Source organism: Carettochelys insculpta, chromosome 8 (assembly GCF_033958435.1).
Source record: "Carettochelys insculpta isolate YL-2023 chromosome 8, ASM3395843v1, whole genome shotgun sequence".
In the NCBI taxonomy this organism is placed as follows: Eukaryota; Metazoa; Chordata; order Testudines; family Carettochelyidae; genus Carettochelys; species Carettochelys insculpta.
Window position 1 is genome coordinate 73,446,232 of NC_134144.1, and position 17,988 is coordinate 73,464,219.

General features: G+C 60.3%; 1 protein-coding gene across 1 annotated transcript; it reads left to right on the top strand.

Moving 5' to 3' along the window:
* Positions 1-2,435: 2,435 nt before the first annotated feature.
* CATIP (ciliogenesis associated TTC17 interacting protein) lies at positions 2,436-17,756 on the top strand. Its single transcript, XM_075001679.1, has 10 exons — positions 2,436-2,482; positions 3,203-3,355; positions 11,393-11,593; positions 12,060-12,115; positions 12,919-13,005; positions 13,678-13,848; positions 14,537-14,661; positions 15,451-15,527; positions 16,218-16,306; positions 16,706-17,756. Exons 2-10 carry the CDS (start codon positions 3,274-3,276, stop codon positions 16,928-16,930), a joined length of 1,113 nt encoding a protein of 370 aa, XP_074857780.1. The 5' UTR covers positions 2,436-2,482; positions 3,203-3,273; the 3' UTR covers positions 16,931-17,756.
* The last annotated feature ends 232 nt before the right edge of the window (positions 17,757-17,988 follow it).

Sequence of the window (17,988 nt, forward strand, 5' to 3'; positions counted from 1 at the left end):
TCCCTCTCTCTGCAGCCTCTTGGCAGGGGCGCTGCAGCGGGGCCTTGGGCTGCTGTCTGTCTGTCCGGAGCTGGCCCAGGGCTTTTTCCCCAGGTCCCAGCATTTTATTCTAAGTTCAACAAACTTGGTATTTCTACAGACGCCCTCCGAGAAAGGTTAAATCTTCAGTTATTCCACCCCGATAAGCGCAATTGTAAAAATAGTCAACCAGATTCCTAACAAGTTGGTTCTTAGTTAATTAATTGGCTGAATGAGGAGCTGGGCTATAAGGGCCAACATATTTTTCAGGTCACCACCAGTATTTCCTGTAAGTTAAGTGCTTATGCAGCCATTGGCAGAGATCCAAACGCTGCCCAGCTGGTTAGAAGAGCGCCTCCAATTAGAGTGTTTGTTTCTGTGGGTGGTGCACATTCCTCATGCCTTGGTGCATGTAAGAAAAATTTATTCTGCACCAGGTTGGGAACAATTAGAGGGAACGTTACACTGGTCACCACCTGTGCTGTTCTGATGTAACTGGGAAATGGCAAGGAAGTGAAGTGGCTGCGTGTTGCTTTTGGTAGCTAGGCGCGTGTCTGTTGCAGGGTGACCAAACCAGCCTGTGCCTGGTAGACATGTGGCGGAGTTCGGGCCAGGAATGAAGCTTTGGCTGTGGGGCTGTGGAGGTGGCAGGCCCTTGTCTCTTGGTACAGCTCTGGGGGTCACAGGGAGGTGGCACTCAGGAGCCCCTTGCCTTGCTTTGCCAGACAGGGCCAGTCGGAGCCCAGGCCCCTGGTGAATTTATTTTTAAAGCTTTGACTGTTGAATAAGGAACTGAAACCACAAATCAGTGGCCCTAAGGGAACCATGAAGTCCAGCCTTGTCACCAGCGGGTGGGGGGGTTTCGTTTTTGCAAACAGACAGGGCATCGTCTCCTCTGACCCCACTTACGTCAGAGCTGGGAAGGAATGGCGCGTTCTGGGAACTAAATGCAGCTGACCGCAGGATAAAAGGCAGGAGAAATTTAACCTTCTGCATTGTAATCTCGCTTCCCGCCACCCTGGCATTCCTCCTCTAGGCCTGGCTGCTGGTTATGGTTCAGGGAAGCGGACAGCCTGGCTGGGGCAGATTCAGGTTGTGTGGGGCCCTTGTGCCAGAGCACATGGGCCGTCCTCCCCACTCCTTCTGCCTGCAGTCCCCTCCCCACTTCCCCTGGTGCCCCAGCCAGGAACTGGGTGTGGGGCAGAGGGGCAGGTAAGCGCCATCCCAATGAGAACGCTTAGTGGCCAGAGCAGGTCGGAGTGGGGGAGCACCCATTTTCCTGGGGCCCCCAATTGGCCAGGACCCCTGGGCACAGTCCCATTGGCTAATCTGCCCCTGTGCCTGGTGGTGGTCAGCCAGGGTCTCTGGGCTGATTTGGAGGGGCTGTGGGGTGTTACGTGCCCTTGGCATAAGAACGGCCAGGCTGGGTCAGACCAATGCTCCAGCTAAACCAGGATCCTGTCTGCCGACATGGCCAGTGCCAGATGCCCCAGAGGGAAGGAACAGGACAGGCAACCATGGAGTCATTACAGAGCCAGGGTGGCACCTGGGGGGGGAAAGGCAGCCCTGTATCCGTCCATGACACCTCCTCTTCCTCCTCCTGGCTGCGATCCCAGGTAGCGGTGATGGGACAGGCCTAAGGGACAAGGGAGGGAATGGCCAGGCGGTCTCCTACAAGTGAGCAGTCCCTGGTGCTGGGATGAGAGCTGGGCTACCACCAGGGTTACCCCAACCAACTGCCAGGCGTCGCCCCTGGATAGCAGAGGCTGAGCCTCACCGAATTCTCTTGGTCTGAGAGTACCTGGTCCTGTTGTGTTCTCTTTTGAACAGTAGGGACCATCAGAGCTCCGTGCATCTCCCTGTGGACAGAACTCCTGCCTTGAAAGCTCGGGAGGCTGAAGTCACTCGAGCTGAGACTCTCCCTTAGCTGGCAGCAGTACGGGGCATATGACACACAGTTGACCAGTTCTGATATCCACTAGCACAGGGTAGGGAACACACCACACCTCTTTGTTTATGCACAGCAATTCAGGCCACTACAGCCGGACTGTGCCCCGCACAAGGCAGGCCAGGAGTTGCAGGGGGGCTGGGGAACCCAGGCAAAGCACCCCGCACCCCCACCCCCCACCCATTCCCCATGAACAGAAGCGGGGGGTCTGGAAGCCATGGGAACTCGGGGGCAGCCAGGAAGCTGCAGGGAGGGGCTGCTGCTGGGGGGTGCAATCCATGGGGCGTGCCCCTCTCTCCTGCCCCCTGGCCCGCACGCAGCCCCCGCCTGCAAACCCCTCCCCCCCGGGGTCACCTCCAAAGCCCAGCCCACGAGCCCCGCCTCCCCCCGCTGCCCTGTCCCTTTAAGGGGCGGGGCGGGGCCTGTTGCCGCGGAGACGGTTGGATACATTGCGGGCGGGTGGGGAGGGGAGGCCCCCAAAGCCACGTGCGGATCCCCCTTTTGCCGGGTTTCGGGGTAACTGCCGGCGGGGCGGGGTCCCGGCGAGCCCTGGTCGGAGGGTTGGGGGCACCGCTATGGGGCGGGGGCCGGGGGCACCGCTGGGGCTGGCATGGAAAAGGGGGGCTGTGCAGGGAGTTTTGGGGGCTGAGTACTGGGGGAAGGGCTCGGTCTGGGGCGGGCTGGGGGCCTGAAAGTGCCCCCGCGAGTCCATGCACGTGGGGGGCTGTGTTATGGGGCAGATGAGGGAAGGGCTCGGTCTGGGGCGGGCTGGGGGCCTGAAAGTGCCCCCGCGAGTCCATGCACGTGGGGGGCTGTGTTATGGGGCGGATGAGGGAAGGGCTCGGTCTGGGGCATGCTTGGGGGGCTGAAAGTGCCCCCACGAGTCCATGCACGTGGGGGGCTGTGCTATGGGGCGGATGAGGGAAGGGCTCGGTCTGGGGCATGCTTGGGGGGCTGAAAGTGCCCCACAAGTCCATGCACGTGGGGGGCTGTGCTATGGGGCGGTTGAGGGAAGGGCTGGGTCTGAGGCAGGCTTGAGGGGCTGAAAGTGCCCCACGAGTCCATGCACATGGGGGGCTGTGCTATGGGGCGGTTAGGGTAAGGGCTCGGTCTGGGGCATGCATGGGGGCTGAGGGGTGGGGACCTGTATGGGAAGGACCCCCCAAGGCCATGCACCGAGGTGGGAGACAATTCCCCTGCTGCCTTGCACAAGGTCTCCCTGGCTCTCCCACACAGGACCTCCAGCTGTGCGGCCTTTGACCCCACCTGTGTGACTCCGAACGGGTGGTCTCCTCTTTCGCCAAGGGATGGATGACCCAGACTCCCCTGCGCCTGTGCAGAGGGTCCTAGCAGCCAGCCAGGGGGCTGCTGAATTCCTCTCGCTCATTGGTAGGTGCCGCTCGGGTTTCCCTTACCCAGTGGGGTGGGGGTTCCCTGCTGGGCCAGGCCCCCCACCCCCCGAGATGGAGGGGAGCTTGTGACTGCGACATCCAGCAGCTGGGTGTACGTGCAGGAGGTAATACCATGTACTGGGCCAGCTGCTGTTGGTGAAACACTTCGAGTGCCACAGAGCACCAGGCCGTGTGTGCGTGTGACTGCTGGCCGAGCCGGGTCTGGCTGTGAGAGTCTCGCCACAGGTCCTCCGCTGTCCTGGTGCACCACAGGGCTCCGGCCCCAAGGTGCAGACCAGTGCTCCCGCTCATTTCTTCCATCCCTGGGTGGAATACATTTTGTTCTGTGCAACACCCATAGGAACACACGCTGCCGACTGCAGGCAGCTGCCCAGCCCACGAACCTCCGCTGGGCGGCCGCCCAGTCGCTCAGCCCCCTGGGAGCACTGCAGCTGACAGGCACCCTGGTGTAGGTAATGTGCGAGACGTGTCGCTCGCTGGCGGCTGGGGCGAGGGACTAGAACAGCGTGCTCTGCACAGCCAAAGCAGCTGCTTATTTGCACAAGTGCTAGAACCTGTCAATGGGTCCGGTCGTCCCAGGCTGGCCCTGTTTTGCCATCTGACAAGCTAAGCTGTGACTCCGCAGCGGGTCCCAAACTTTTCAGCGTCACACCCCTCTTTTGATTTTTGAGAAACCCTCACTCCCCCCCGGCCTCTTCTTCACCATTATCCAACCCCCCTTGTATGAAAAAGTTCAATTTGTAGTAGTAGTAGGAGGAGCATCCTTCAGTCTACGTAGACTATGGATCGCGCCCTTCTTAGTTCCATTTGGGATCATCATTTGCAGTGTCGGCTGTGACTGTGAAGGCCCACATGAGAGTGACAGTCCTTGCTGCATCTGTTGCATGTGTAATGGGTGTCTGGCAGGTCCTTACTGTGCTTTCTGTGCGCTCGCTTCTCCTCTGCTAGCTGTCTGATCCTCATCTCGCCCTTCTGAAGGCCCTTGTGTAGTTCCTGACTCCATCTACTGCAATTGTCTGCCAGCTCCTCCCAGCCGTCCAGCTCAATGTCTACCTCCCTGAGGTCCCTCTTGCAAACATCTTTGTAGTGTAACTGGGGGCGTCCAGGAGGTCTTTTGCCAGAGGCTTGCTCACCGTACAGGATGTCTTTTGGAATCCTTCCGTCGTTCATCCTGTGGACGTGGCCAAGCCAGCGGAGCCAACACTGCCTGAGGAGGGTGTGCATGGTTGGGATTCCAGCTTGCTCGAGGACAGCGGTGTTGGTCACTCTGTCCTTCCATGATATTCCAAGGATGCGCCTGAGGCAGCGCAAGTGGAAGACGTTCAGCCTTTTTTCCTGGCGGGTGTACAGAGTCCAAGTCTCGCTGCCGTAAAGGAGGGTGCTGAGGATGCAGGCTCTGTAGACTTGCGTTTTGGTGTGAGTGTACAGCTTGATGTTATTCCACACTCTCTCACTGAGTCTGGACAGAGTTGTGGCCGCTTTTCCGATCCTCCTGTTTAGCTCAGACTCCAAGGACAGGGTGTCAGTGATGGTGGACCCGAGGTAAACGAACTCGTGGACGACCTCTAACGTATAGATGAAAAAAAAATCAATTGATAATTTAAAATAAACATGAAAACTTGATATAAATTTTATTTAAAATGAAAAACAAGCACAAATGGTTTTTCTTGGCCCCTTGCGGGCCACCGGAGCTGACAGCGACAGCTGCCTGCCTGCCTGAGACCTGCGCTGCCAGGGCCAGCTGCCCGCCTGCCATCCTGAGCCACCCGAGCCCCACGCTGCTGGGGCCAGCTACCAGCCTGAGCTGCCTGAACCCTGCAATGCTGGGGCCACCTGCCCAAACACCGTGAGTCCCACAAGCTGGCCGGCCACGCAAGCCCTATGAGCTGCCTGCCTGAGCCCCTCCCATCCCACAAAGCCAGACACCCCCAGCCCCCCATCTAACCCCCTCTTCTTCCCTCACCCCCCAACCCACACTCACTCCCCTTTGCAGGAGGCAGCCAGCTCCATGTGTGTCTTTGCTGGCTGCCTGCTTTTTATAGCGACTGCGCCAGGTCACACACTTAAGCCGTGTCTACACGTGCACGCTACTTCGAAGTAGCGGCACTAACTTCGAAATAGCGCCCATCACGGCTACACGTGCCGGGCGCTATTTCGAAGTTAACTTCGACGTTAGGCAGCGAGACGTCAAAGTCGCTAACCCCATGAGGGGATAGGAATAGCGCCCTACTTTGACGTTCAACGTCGAAGTAGGGACCGTGTAGTCGTTGCGCGTCCCACAACTTCGAAATTGCGGGGTCCGCCATGGCGACCATCAGCTGGGGGTTGAGAGACGCTCTCTCTCCAGCCCCTGCGGGGCTCTATGGTCACCGTGGGCAGCAGCCCTTAGCCCAGGGCTTCTGGCTGCTGCTGCGGCAGCTGGGGATCCATGCTGCAGGCACAGGGTCTGCAACCAGTTGTCGGCTCTGTGTATTTTGTGTTGTTTAGTGCAACTGTGTCTGGGAGGGGCCCTTTAAGGAAGCAGCTTGCTGTTGAGTCCGCCCTGTGACCCTGTCTGCAGCTGTGCCTGGCACCCTTATTTCGATGTGTGCTACTTTGGCATGTAGACGTTCCCTCGCAGTGCCTATTTTGATGTGGTGCCGCGCAACGTCGAAGTTGAACATCGACGTCGCCAGCCCTGGAGGACGTGTAGACGTTAGTCATCGAAATAGCCTATTTCGATGTCGCTACATCGAAATAAGCTATTTCGATGTAGGCTTCACGTGTAGACGTAGCCATAAAATGCAGGGGCTGAGAGCCGGAAGCCAAGGCCAGATCTTTCTCCGGGGGGAGGAATGATGGGGGCACTGGGTCACCTCATGCCCCCCCTGGAATTTCTTCACCCCCCCCAGGGGTGCACACCCCCCCGGTTTGGGAAACCGTGCTTCAGGAGATCATCAGATGACACATTAAAGAGTCAGTCTCCTGTCTGGCCTCCCATGTGTCTGTAATCTACCCTGGGCTCCCCAGCCTGCCTGAATTCCCTGCTGCAGAGTAATAGCTTTGCACTTACACCAGAGGCTCTGGGAGGTGCAGTAACTGTGTTAGAATCACAGAATCATAGAACAACAGAGCTGGAAGAGACCTAAAAAAGCCATCGAGTCCAGCCCCCTGCCCTAGGCAGGACCAAACCCATCGGATCAGCCACGCCAGGGCTTTGTCGAGCCGAGACTCAAACACCCCCAGGGATGGAGACTCCACTACTCCCCTGGGTAGAACATTCCAATGCTTCACCACCCTCCTAGGGAAAATGTTTTCCCTAATGTTCAACCTGGACCTGTCCAGCCACAACTTGAGACCATCGTTCCGTGTTCTGCCATCCGTGACCACTGTGAACAGCCTCTCTCCAGCCTCTTTGCAGCCTCCCTTCAGTAAGTTGAAGGCTGTTATCAAGTCCCCCCTCAGTCTTCCCTTCTGCAGACTAAACAGACCCAATTCCCTCAACCTTTCTTCATAGGTCACACGCTCCAGCCCCCTCATTATTTTGGTTGCCCTCCGCTGGGCCCTCTCCAGTGTGTCCACATCCTTCCGATAACTGGGGGCCCAGAACTGGACACAGCCCTCCAGATGTGGCTTCTGTGCTTCTATTCTCCTCTGGTTCAGCTCTTTGGTCAAACTACATCTCCTGCGATGCGCTGTGGTCTCCGGGAGGGTATCTCATGGCAGATGAAGTTCAGCTGGGAGCCAGGAGAAAAGGAGACGCTGCGGGAAGGGAACGATTTGGGAGTTCGATTTTTGGACAAGGTGGAAGGAAGGTGGAAAGCAGCTGCTCTGTGTGACAAAGTTTGACTGAATTTTCTGTTTCTATGGGAAATTGTCAACTTGCCCTAATTGTGAGGCTCAGCTTTGGGATCCTATGGTGGAAGTCGCTGTGTAAGCTCCAGTTATTATTGTATTGCTATTCTATTAGGGAAGTAGTGTCATCCCCTTTTACAGGGAGGGTAAACTGAGGCAGAGAGTGGCCACTTGGCAAGACAGTAGTAGAACTACAAACAGTTGCCAGGACTCCTCGCTCTCAGCGTCCCCTCGCTCACCCTGACATCACACTCCCCATCCAGAGTCAGGAACAGAACCCCAGAGTCCTAGCTTCCAGCCCCTCCTCCGGCTGCCGCAGGTGCCGGAGGTGATCACCTTGTTCAGCAGCTGGCTGTGCCTGCTTCAGGTTTCACTTCTGCCAGCGACGCTGCCGTGACTGGTTCTGTGGCCGCTGCTGTGGTTTTGGCTTTGGCGGCTTATTTATCGCGGCTTTTACGGCTTGCCGGTTGCTCTCCGGTTGCAGCAAGGGATGCCGTCACACACCTGGTTGGCACCCATTGCTATCAGAGGCAACGGCTGGGTTGGGACCCCCCCCCAGGGGTCCGGGCAGGTGTGTTCTTCCCCAAATCTCTACCCCAGTCAACTCACTTGCACCTTGAAGGTAACAAGGCAGCAGCACCACACGATCAACATGAATGTGTCAGGAACAAATGCCATCAAAGCAACCTGACGGCACTCTTTGGTGGGGCACGGGGGGAGCCTGGAGGTGTACAGTGTGCCCTGATTTTAGTAAGGCCTTTGGTACCGTCTCTCGTGACCTTCTCATAAACAAACTGGGGAAGTGCAGCCTAGCTCAAGACTCGGCAATGTTTCCGAAATTTGACCTCTCTGGACGGGCCGAGTGCTGGTGTTAATTTTTAAAGTCGCTAAGGCTGTGTCTACACAGCAGAGCTATTTGGGATAGCTTGGGATCCCGAAACAGCTACTCCGCGCCTTTGAAACGCACCCGTTATTTCAAAATATTTTTCAAACCGGTGGGCGTGCTGTTGTGGCATTGTGATGGAGTGGGGGTGTGGGTGTGAGACTCAGGCTGGGTGTGTGTGTGTGACAGGCAGAGCAGCTCCCAGTGGCGACGAATGACCCACTGGGGCTGTACCCTAAGCTGGCAGGTAACACCTCTGACCTGAACACAGAGCAGGGAGGAGCCGAGCTAGGTTTGAATCGGAGGCAGCAGTTAGAAGCTGTGGGGAGAGGGATCTGGAAGGCAGCCAGCCTGGTTGGGGGGAAACTACACTCCAGATGGGGCACCTCTCGGGCTCCTCTCCCTAGGATGGGTTGGACTGACTGTCTGTGCCTGTATCAGAGAGGTGGCCGTGTTAGTCTGTAGCTTCGAGAACAAGAAGAAGTCTTGTGGCACCTTATAGACTAACAGATATTTTGGAGCATAAGCTTTGGTGGGCAAAGACCCGCTTCATCAGATGCATGATTGGGCGGGGGGCGTTCAGAGGGGTATTTAAAGAGGTGGTCCCACTAAGAGGCAGGGCCAGAGCTGACAAGGTCTATTCAGGAAGTTGGAAATAGCCCAGAGTCAACAGTACTTATCAAAAGAAGAAAAAACAAGTGACACCTCTGTGCTGAGCTGGGCCTCTGTCACCTAATAAACTTCCTGTTCTACCTGCTGAGTGAGAGTCACTCCTGCCTGCAGACAGGGTGCAGAGCTTGGGGACCCCTGAACCCCATCACAGGCATCCCTGTACTGTTCTCCTCCTTGCTTTGGGGGAACGGGTGCTTTGAAATGCCGCTCTCTTTCAACACTGTTTAGAGAGCACCAAACGCCAAAACAGCCTAATTTGAAATAAACTCAGTGTAAGATACACAATTGGTGTAGCACAGACTGAGTATCTCATTTTGAGCGGACGTAGCTTAACAGTCCCACTTACAACAGCTTCGTTAATAAGTACGATGTAGCACTTTACCTGGTTAGGTGGTGGTTGATAGCATTAGCTGGTCTTTTGTTAATCCGCAGGTGCGTGGCTCTGAGCAAGCTCCCGGTTGCATGGGGCAGAGGGACGGGGCTGAGCTTCTGCCTTGCACCCTGAGGAAGGGAGGAGGGATAACTCAGTGGTTTGAGTGTTGGCCTGCTTAAACCCAGGGTTGTGAATTCAATCACTGAGGGGGCCATTTAGTGATCTGAGGCAAATAGCTTAAAAAAGGGGTGGTATATGGACCTGCCAAGAGGGCAGGGCACAGGGCTCAACAGGCTCTCAAGGTCCCTTCCAGTTACCTGCAACTTCTGTCTGCACTCTGATGCAAATCAACTCAAGTCCTTCTCTTAGCACCTGCGCCAGGGTTTGCTAACCCTGGTGTTAGGGTAAGAAATTGCCTGTTCCTCAGAGTACAACACTTAGCTGCTGTGTTCTGATTTATTTTGCTTGGTAACTTGCTTTGAGCTGCCTGTTACTGCTTACAACCACGTGAAGCCCACTTTTCATGTTCAGTAAAATCCCTTCTCAAGCAAGCAGTCCTGGAGCACTTTCAAAACTAACAAAATAAGGCATCAGGTGAAGCGCTTTCATGGGACAGACCCACTTCTCCCCTGGAAATTCTGATGAAAGTAACCTGACACGATGAGGGTGTAATAGAAAGACAGAAAAAATTAAATGAAAACTGGTGGCTCAGCTACGTAGGACAGAATCATAGAATCCCAGGGCTGGAGGGGACCTCAGGAGGTCGTCAAGTCCAGTCCCCTGCCCAAAGCAGGATCAACCCCACCTAAGTCATCCCAGCCAGGGCCTTGTCAGGCCGGGACTTAAAACCTCTAGGGATGGAGATCCCACCACCTCTCTAGGCAACACATTCCAGTGCTTCACCACCCTCCTGGGAAAATAGTTTTTCCTAATATCCAACCTAGACCTCCCCCTCTGTAACTTCAGCCCATTGCTCCTTGTTCTGCCATCTGTCACCACTGAGAACAGCCTCTGTCCATTCTTTTTAGAGCTCCCCGTCAGGAAGCTGAAGGCTGCTACCAAATTGCCCCTCAGTCTTCTCCTCTGCAAACTAAACAAGCCCAAACCCCTCAGCCTCTCCTCATAGGTCTTGCGCTCCAGACCCTTCATCATTTTTGTTGCCCTTCGCTGAACCTGCTCCAGCACATCCACATCCTTCCTATACTGGGGGGCCCAAAACTGGACGCAATACTCCAGAAGGAGGGGGGCGAAGGGAGGGCACGGTTTGGGTGACAATAAGCCACATCGGGGGCAGTAACTACCTATGTTCTAGGAGCAGGACTGACTTGTCTGTATCAGGGTATAAAGATGTATCTCAGAGGACGTGTCTTTGTCTAGCTTAGGGAGGACCAGAAAGTCCGACATTCACTGAGCTGCTCCATTGTTACAGCAGAGGCGTGTCAGTGGCCTCAGCAGAGTCATCCTGAGCTTCGTCGGTAATACCCCCGCCTGGCTCTGTCCGTTAACAGATGTCGTGGTCATGGGGTGGCTTGTTCAAGGGGTGACGTACCAGCTGTCTGCATGGGGTTGGGGCAGCACACGGGGGCACGTGCAGCCAAACATGACCGGGTACTGTCTTCCTCCTGGAGTGCTGCAGAAAATCCTTCCTCTTCCTCGGCATTTACACCCTTGAATTATTTACCAGCCTGTCCCTGCAGCCCTCTGGCCCAGCAAGACTAGCTCAGCCCCGCTCCCTCCTTCTCTGAACCCCCTTTCCCGTGTTCACGGAGGAGCCGGCAATAACAGTGTTTTCAATGTCGGTGCGCCAGGGACATTTCCTTCTCCGTGGCACGCTTCGGAGACGGCCGGTCTCGCCGCCAGCGGGCAGGACTGAACGTCAGGACTTGGGGGTTCTCCTCCAGGCTCTTGATGGGAGCAGTGTCTAGTGGTTAGAGCAGGCACTGGGCGTCACACCCTCTCCTGCTGCCTTCCTGTGTGATGGTACATCGCCCCGCCTCCTGCTGTGCCGCAGTTTCCCCACATGGCCACGGCACAATAGCCCTGGCCCCGCCTTGGGGGTCTGCGCAGCTTTTCTAAGGGCTGTTGGAGACCCACGTTCAGGCAGCACAAGAGAGGAGCTGGGTGACGTACGTGTGGGGGGTGTAATCTGGCCATGCTGCAGGCTGTGGCGGGGGGAAATGGCTGGAGGCCCAGTAGGTCGGGGTGCGGCAGCGACTCGGTGACCGGGGCCGGCATTGTGTCCTATCCCCCAGGTGCAGAGGAGCTGCAGCCCTGCCTCTTCGCGGAGTCGTTGGCCATGGTCTCAGAAAGCGGGCAGCCGCTGGGGCAGTTCTCGGTCACAGTGCAGCCAGCCTGCTACGAGGTGCCGGGCGGGCAGGAGGAGGACTGCTACCTGGTGCGTGCCACCAGCCAGGGCACCATCAGCGACGTGCCCTGCAGCTCCTCCCTCACCGGTAGGCCCAGGAGGGGTCATCACGCTGAGGTCGGCAGGGGAGAGGGCTGGGCAGAGAGACGCTCGCCAAGGAGACGCCCCCGGGGCTCCTCTTGAGGTCCCTCCTTGACCTGCTGGGTCCCACCCTTCCAGATGCAGGCCTGGTCCTGCCCAGCTGGCCCATGCCTGCAGCAGCCCTTCGGCTCACCTCATGAGGGGCACCTACCAGGAATGAGATGATACCCTGCACCTACCCCATGCCCACCCACTGCCCCTGCAGCAAAGGCCCAGCCCAGGTTCATGCAGCCGTCCTGCACCAGCTACCAGGCTACATCTGTTCATCCCCGGGAGATGGGACAGTGGGATGCCCCACAGCTCTGGGCACCCACCCTAGGTGCCTGCAGTCGAAGCCAAAGGGCCCAGGCCGGCTGGGACCTGGCCCCGGCTGAGGCTTTGACTGAGCGTGGTGTTTGTTTCTCCTCTCTCAGCTTATATATCGAAGCGGCTGGAAACCCTGGAGCAGTATCAGCTGGAGCACGTGAAGGTAACTGCCCTGTGCCCCCTCCATTGCCCTGCCCTGTGGTCACTGGCAGAGGCCACGATAAACCTGCCGTTACCTGGCTCCTCCTTCCCCATGGGGGTCTCCCAACAGTCCCCGGCCCTCTGCTGCCCTTCTGGGCTGGAAGGAGCTGGCCTGTGGCTTACCCAGCGAGCTGAGGCTAGCTGGGATTAGAACTGGGGCCCTCCTGGCTCCTAGCGCCAACCACTAAACAGCACATCCCCCTCGGCGGCCTGCTGCTGGGAGGGTTCGGTGCCGGGCTGCCGGCAGGGGTGGTTTCCGTCTCCCTGCTTTGTGCAGGTAGCTGGGCCGACATCCCTCCGGCGTCCCGGCCCCTGCTGCATGCGCCCCATCGCCGGGCAGAGTCGCCGTGGGTCCTGCGCTGCAGATGACTCGCCGGAAGGAGAGCTGGGTCGCTTGGTGCAGCAATTGCTGATCCGTCCTGCCCCAGACACCCCTGATCTGGCCATCGCCCCGGCCCCTCTGCCAGGAGTGCTACTGGGTCAGCCCACTGGGCTGCGCAGCCTGGCTCCTGCTCCTGGCCACAGGCAATAGCTGCAGCTCTGGAAGGCAGAACCTGCCATGGTGCAGTGGGCCTCCTTCCTGACCCCTGCAGCCCTGAAGCATGAGGTTTGATCCCCTCTGGCTGGGAGTCAGAGCAGGGGACATGCAGGTGAGCAGCTGTGCATCCAGAGCGCCCTGAGAGCAAACGAGAAGAGACCCCGTGGCCGGGCTGCCCCCCACCCCTGCAGCCCTCCCCAGCAGGCCTCCCTGTGCCCTCCTTGCAGTTCAGAGCCCACCCCCTGGACAGAAGGACCCACGTGCAGAAGCGCGGAGGCCAGCTGGTAGTCCAGAAAGTCATCAAGGAGGGAGAGGTGAGCGGGGGTCACGACTGTGGGGTCTGCAAGTCTGGCCAGCTCCCGGCCCCTGTCTGCAGGGCTCTGGGTGAGGGGCTCTGTGGGGGCTTCCCTCCCAGCCCCACACACCCCTCCCGAGGGCTCAGCCCTGCCAGCTCTCTTCCATGGGCTGCAGCTGTGCCAAGGCCAACACCAGGGCGCGCCATTGCCCCACTGGGGCCTGGATCCCGTTGCTGATGCGAGGCAGAGATTGGGGGGCAGGTCTGGGTGCCCCAAAGAGGCAGCCTCAGGTGTGGGGTCGGGGGGTGCTCTGAGCCAGGACCCGGGGGAGGGTTCATGGGTCCTGGCCTCAGAGTTGGGGTGGCCAGTCTCACTTAGGGGCCCAGGTCTCCGGGGGAAAGATGGGGGACAAAGCGCAACGCACAGGGCCCCGGTCTGCCTGGGGCTCCCTGCCCAGCGTCCCCGCCACAGCAGAGGCTCAGCCTATGTGATGTGCAGGGCCAGCCTGGGGTCTCCAGCACTGGGCTGCCCCCTCCCTCGGGCAGAGCTGTTGCCAGTGAATTGCTTCTGCCCCCCGGGGCTGGGGCAAGGATGCAGGCGGGGGGCGGCGGGGTCAGCTTCAGAGCCAGCCTGAGGCCCCCACATGCCAAGCTGGCTCCCGGCCACCTGAATCCCCCCATCTCCATGTAGCTTGAAGTCCAGACCCAGAGCTTCTGCTACAGCTGCACCGCCCTGCAGGGCCTCGTCTCAGAGGCTGCCAACTTGCTGGTGTTGCGGGTGCTGGCCCGGCGCCGGGCCGTACCCCAGAACGCCGTCTTCCTGGCCTTCGACACCGAGGCCCGGGTCTGCGCCTCCACCTACGTGAGTGTTGCCAGTTCCTCCCTATGGGGGAGCACAGACGGCACCCAAAGGGGCTGCCCGGCGGGGGGAGGTTGCCAGGCACTGCAGGCTGGAACTGGGGGGCTCCGGGGCCCTGGCGCTGGGTGGGGCAGGGACCCCTAGACAGTGGGGGGGGGGTCTGTGAGTGCCGAGGTGGGGAACGCAGTCTGTGGTCTACAACGTGCATTTGGGGCCAGCAGAGACAGGCCTGGCCTGAGTCACGGGCTGGAACTGGGCGCTTGCCATGCGCGGTCTGGGACTGGGGCTCCGCAGGCAGCAGAACCGGGGGGTCAGGCGCCGCAGGAGCCTCTGAACCAAGTCAGGACCTGCACAGGAACGAACATTTGGCTGCGTCCATGGCGGGGGCTTCGGGTACCTCCGGACCCCCTCGCTCGCTGGTCCATGCCCGGGCCCCAGGGCCAGAGGAGCTGGCATCCGCCCAGCCCAGGCCTCCCTCTCCCAGCCCTTCCCCAGGCCTGTGCCCCACTGAGTGGGGGGGGCCGTGGCCCTGCCTGGCAGCCCGTGCGCGTGCTCCTCATTCGGGTCGGATGGAATCCAGGGACCTGTCCTCCCTCTGTCTCCTGGCCTGCAGCAGAGGGTTGGGCAGAGGTTTGCCCTGCTCCTGGCACCTCTCAGCCCCCCTCCTCCTGCCCCGGCTCTTGCTCTGCAGGCCGCCCTGGGCTTCCAGCGCCAGTTGGTGGGCACGACGGAGGTGGAGGTGTTTGGGATCGAGAGGGCCGTGCGCCCAGATGAGGGCATCCCCGTGACCTGGCAGTTCTACTTCCTCTCAGACGGGTAGGAGAGCCCAGCGGCCCCTCACCCGCCCCAGCCCTGCTCCGGCCCCCCCAGGGCCCTGCTTTGCTCTCACCCTGCTGCACGCAGCCTGTCTGCCTCTGCCCTCCCCGGCGCCTGGGAGCAGCCTGAGCCTGCCTGGGCCCCTCCTGGGGACGTGGCGACGGGAGGGGGTTACTCCCAGGGTCTCCAGGTCACTCATCGCCCTGGGCAATGGGTCAGAGTTAAGGGGGTGAGTCCACATCCGGTTCCCCAGCTCCTGAGCCCGGCCACCCATTCTGTTCTCGAAGGACACAGGCTGCCCAAGCTCAGATCCAGCCTGGGTCCCAGCTGCCCCGGCAGCCTCCCTGGGCCTGTGCAGGGAGCAGCGGGCATCAAACCAGCACCACATCCCCGTGCAGCAGGAGGGGAGTCGCCCTTTGCTGTGGGGCCGACGGCTGCCCTGGAGCCCACCCACCGGAGGGCAGCACGAGCCCATCCCTCCCTTGGGCTGGTCTGATGGTGCCCCTGCCGAGCCGCTGAGCCGGACCGCACCCCGGGTACCTCCTGGCCTCCCGAAGGGCTGACGAGCGCAGCCAGGAGCCAGCCACATCCCTCCCCTCTGGCAGCACAACTCCCTGGGCTGCAGCACCTGCCTGCATCCATGTACGTCCGGGGAAAAACCACCCCGCCGCACCCACCTCTGTGCCAAGCCCGGGGAATCCCCGCTGCCCATGGCGGGCGGCCCCGCAGCCAGGCCTGCAGGGGTCGGAGATAACGGTGAGTGACAGGCTGTCCCTCTCCATCACCCAGACATTTGGCCCGTCGTGTCCAGGTGGGGTCCCCGGCCATCATGCTGCTGCTGCAGATGCCAGTTCTCATTGACCTAGGTAAGGAGCTGGTAGGGGGCGGTGGGGGAGTCATGGGCTGGAGAAGGGACCCCGTGGTTGCAGGGGTAGCTGGGGATCTGCCACACTGTCTGAAACAAGAGTGTTCCAGCTTGAGTCCAGGAGTGGCTGGTCCTCCAGGGCTGCAGACGGGGTCACGCTCTCAGCCTGGGCAGCAGATGTCTGGGAGACAGCCCGAGAGTCCCCCCTGCACTGGGAACGGCCGGCATTGACTCGCCCTCTCCTGCTGTTGCTGGCCCACTCCCAGGAACCAGTGGGACCAGCTAAGGGCAGTGCTGAGAGCCAGCCTGCATGTGTCCCCACTGCCCCCTGGGGGTGGAATTGGAACCACCATGTTGTGTGTCAGAGACCCCGTACTGCTAGCAGCTGGTGGGGATTCTCTGAGCTCGCATCGTGGAGCAGACCCTCGAAGGTTGACAGGCTGATTACTCCCACCAATTCCAATGGGAGTTAGGTGCCTAATATCTCTGGGGATCTGAGCCAAGCTCTCTCCCCATTGCTCCCCTGAGATGCTGTGGGGAAGTATGACGAAGCTGGAACGAGCAGGGGATTGGCCCAATGGGGAGAGTTGGGTGGCCCCATGAGGTGCTGCGGAGGGAGAGACATTCCAGCCTCCCTCCCTGCACCCCACGTTGAGAGACCCCCACCCCCCTATTCTCCCCGGCTCTGCAGATGAAGCGGAGCCCCGGCCCGTCTTCGAGAAGAAACCCCTGGACTGGGAGGAGGATGCGCTGCTGTATTCCCAGTTCCTGGACAGGAAGGTGGGTCGGGGGAGCAGGCGGCTTTTCGGCACTGGGAGCAGCTGCCCCCCGGGCTGCAGCTCCCGGCACATGGGGGGCGGCCGAGGGGACGTCTCTGGTTCCGCCCCAAATGCAGAGGCTCGGTCAGCCGGAGCTGGTCGCCCCACAGCACGGGAGAGGGAAGAGCAGCGGCTCCGTGGGGCAGAGGGGGTGCATGGGGGGGACAGCAGAACCAGGATGGGGCAGGGCGGTGTGCGTGAACCCCTCCAGCTATGGAGGGGCTCCGGGAGGCCGGCCCTACTGTCAGCTCACTCCTGGGCAGGACACAGGCCTGCTTGGAGACTGTGTCCCCCCACCAGCGCATTGCTCCGAAGCCGCCCGCGTGGGGCTGATGGGGGCGGGGCCTGTTTTCCATTGCAGGAGGAGCTGCAGGCTGGCCACGCCTCCTACGCCCGCCGCCACCCGGAGCTGAGCGCCCTGCTGGGCGACTTCCTGCAGCACCTGCTGCTGCGCAAGCCCGACGACGTCGTCAGCTTCGCCGCCGAGTTCTTCGCCCCCTTTGCCGCCCAGTGCCCGCCAGGCAGCAGCTTCCAGGCCTCCGACAAGCCCAGCCCTTTCCGCAGCCTCCCCGCCTCGGGCCAGTAAACCGCCGGCTCCCATGCCGCAGGATGGGGGGGTCGCTCCCAGTGGGGCGGGCCCCTTGCATGGGTAGGGCTCAGCCCCCAAACCCGCCGGCCTCGGTGCAGTGTGACAAGGGGTGGGATGGGGGAGTGGGTGCAGCGCTGGCCGGGAAATGCCCCGGCCCACTCTGCTTGCAAACGCGAGCTGGGGCTTCGGGTAGCGCACCCCAGAGCGGGTGAAGTTCACCGCCGGCTGCTAGGTTCGGTATCCAGCCAACAGAACCAGATGGGCACCGAGAGTGGCCGGCCAGCCCCTCGCCTCCTCTCTGGCTTTCTAACCCTCGGCAAGGCCGGGAGGGGACTCCACCAGGCGGCTGGGCAGCCAGGAGCAGCTGGAGGCCCTCGCGGGCTTGGCTGCCAGGCGGGACCGGGAGCCGGAGGAAGGGCTGCTCAGGCTGCCCCTGGGTGGTGGCGTTCGGAGCCGGGGACGGGCTCAGCCCCGCAGGGTCAGGAAAGCAACCGTGGCGTGAGCAGCCGCTGCCTTTGATGTGGGCTCAGGCTGCCCCGACTTCTGCCCCTGTGGGGCTTGCAGAGTCTGTACAGGCTGTGCCCCCACTGGTCGCCATCCCCCTCCATGCCCAGGGCTGCCTGTAGCTGTGGGTCTGTCTCCCCCTTCCTCGCCATCACCACCACCGGGAGGCCAAGAGCCCTTCTCATCGTGCCCAGCCCTTCCCGTCAACTCTCGATCCTCTGCAGCTGAGGGATGTTTTATTCTCCCCTTGGCCTGGGGGAAACTGAGGCACTGAGCGCCTCGGACCTGCCCGACGTTGCCCTGCGAGGCTGCGGCAGAGGGCGCAATAAACCCAGGCATCCTGACTCCCAGCCCGGTACCTTAACTCCATCCCTCGCCTGCAGAGCTGCGCACAGAGCCCTCTGCTCTAACCCCTAGACCTCGCTGCTGCTCTGACGCTGGGGGGGCTCTTGTTAGCTGGGTTAGCGGGGGCTGGGTCCCAGCTGTGCTCAGGGAGGGCAGAGCATTGAGCCTGTCAGCGCAGAGGAATGGGTCCCAGCCTGCTGACTCTA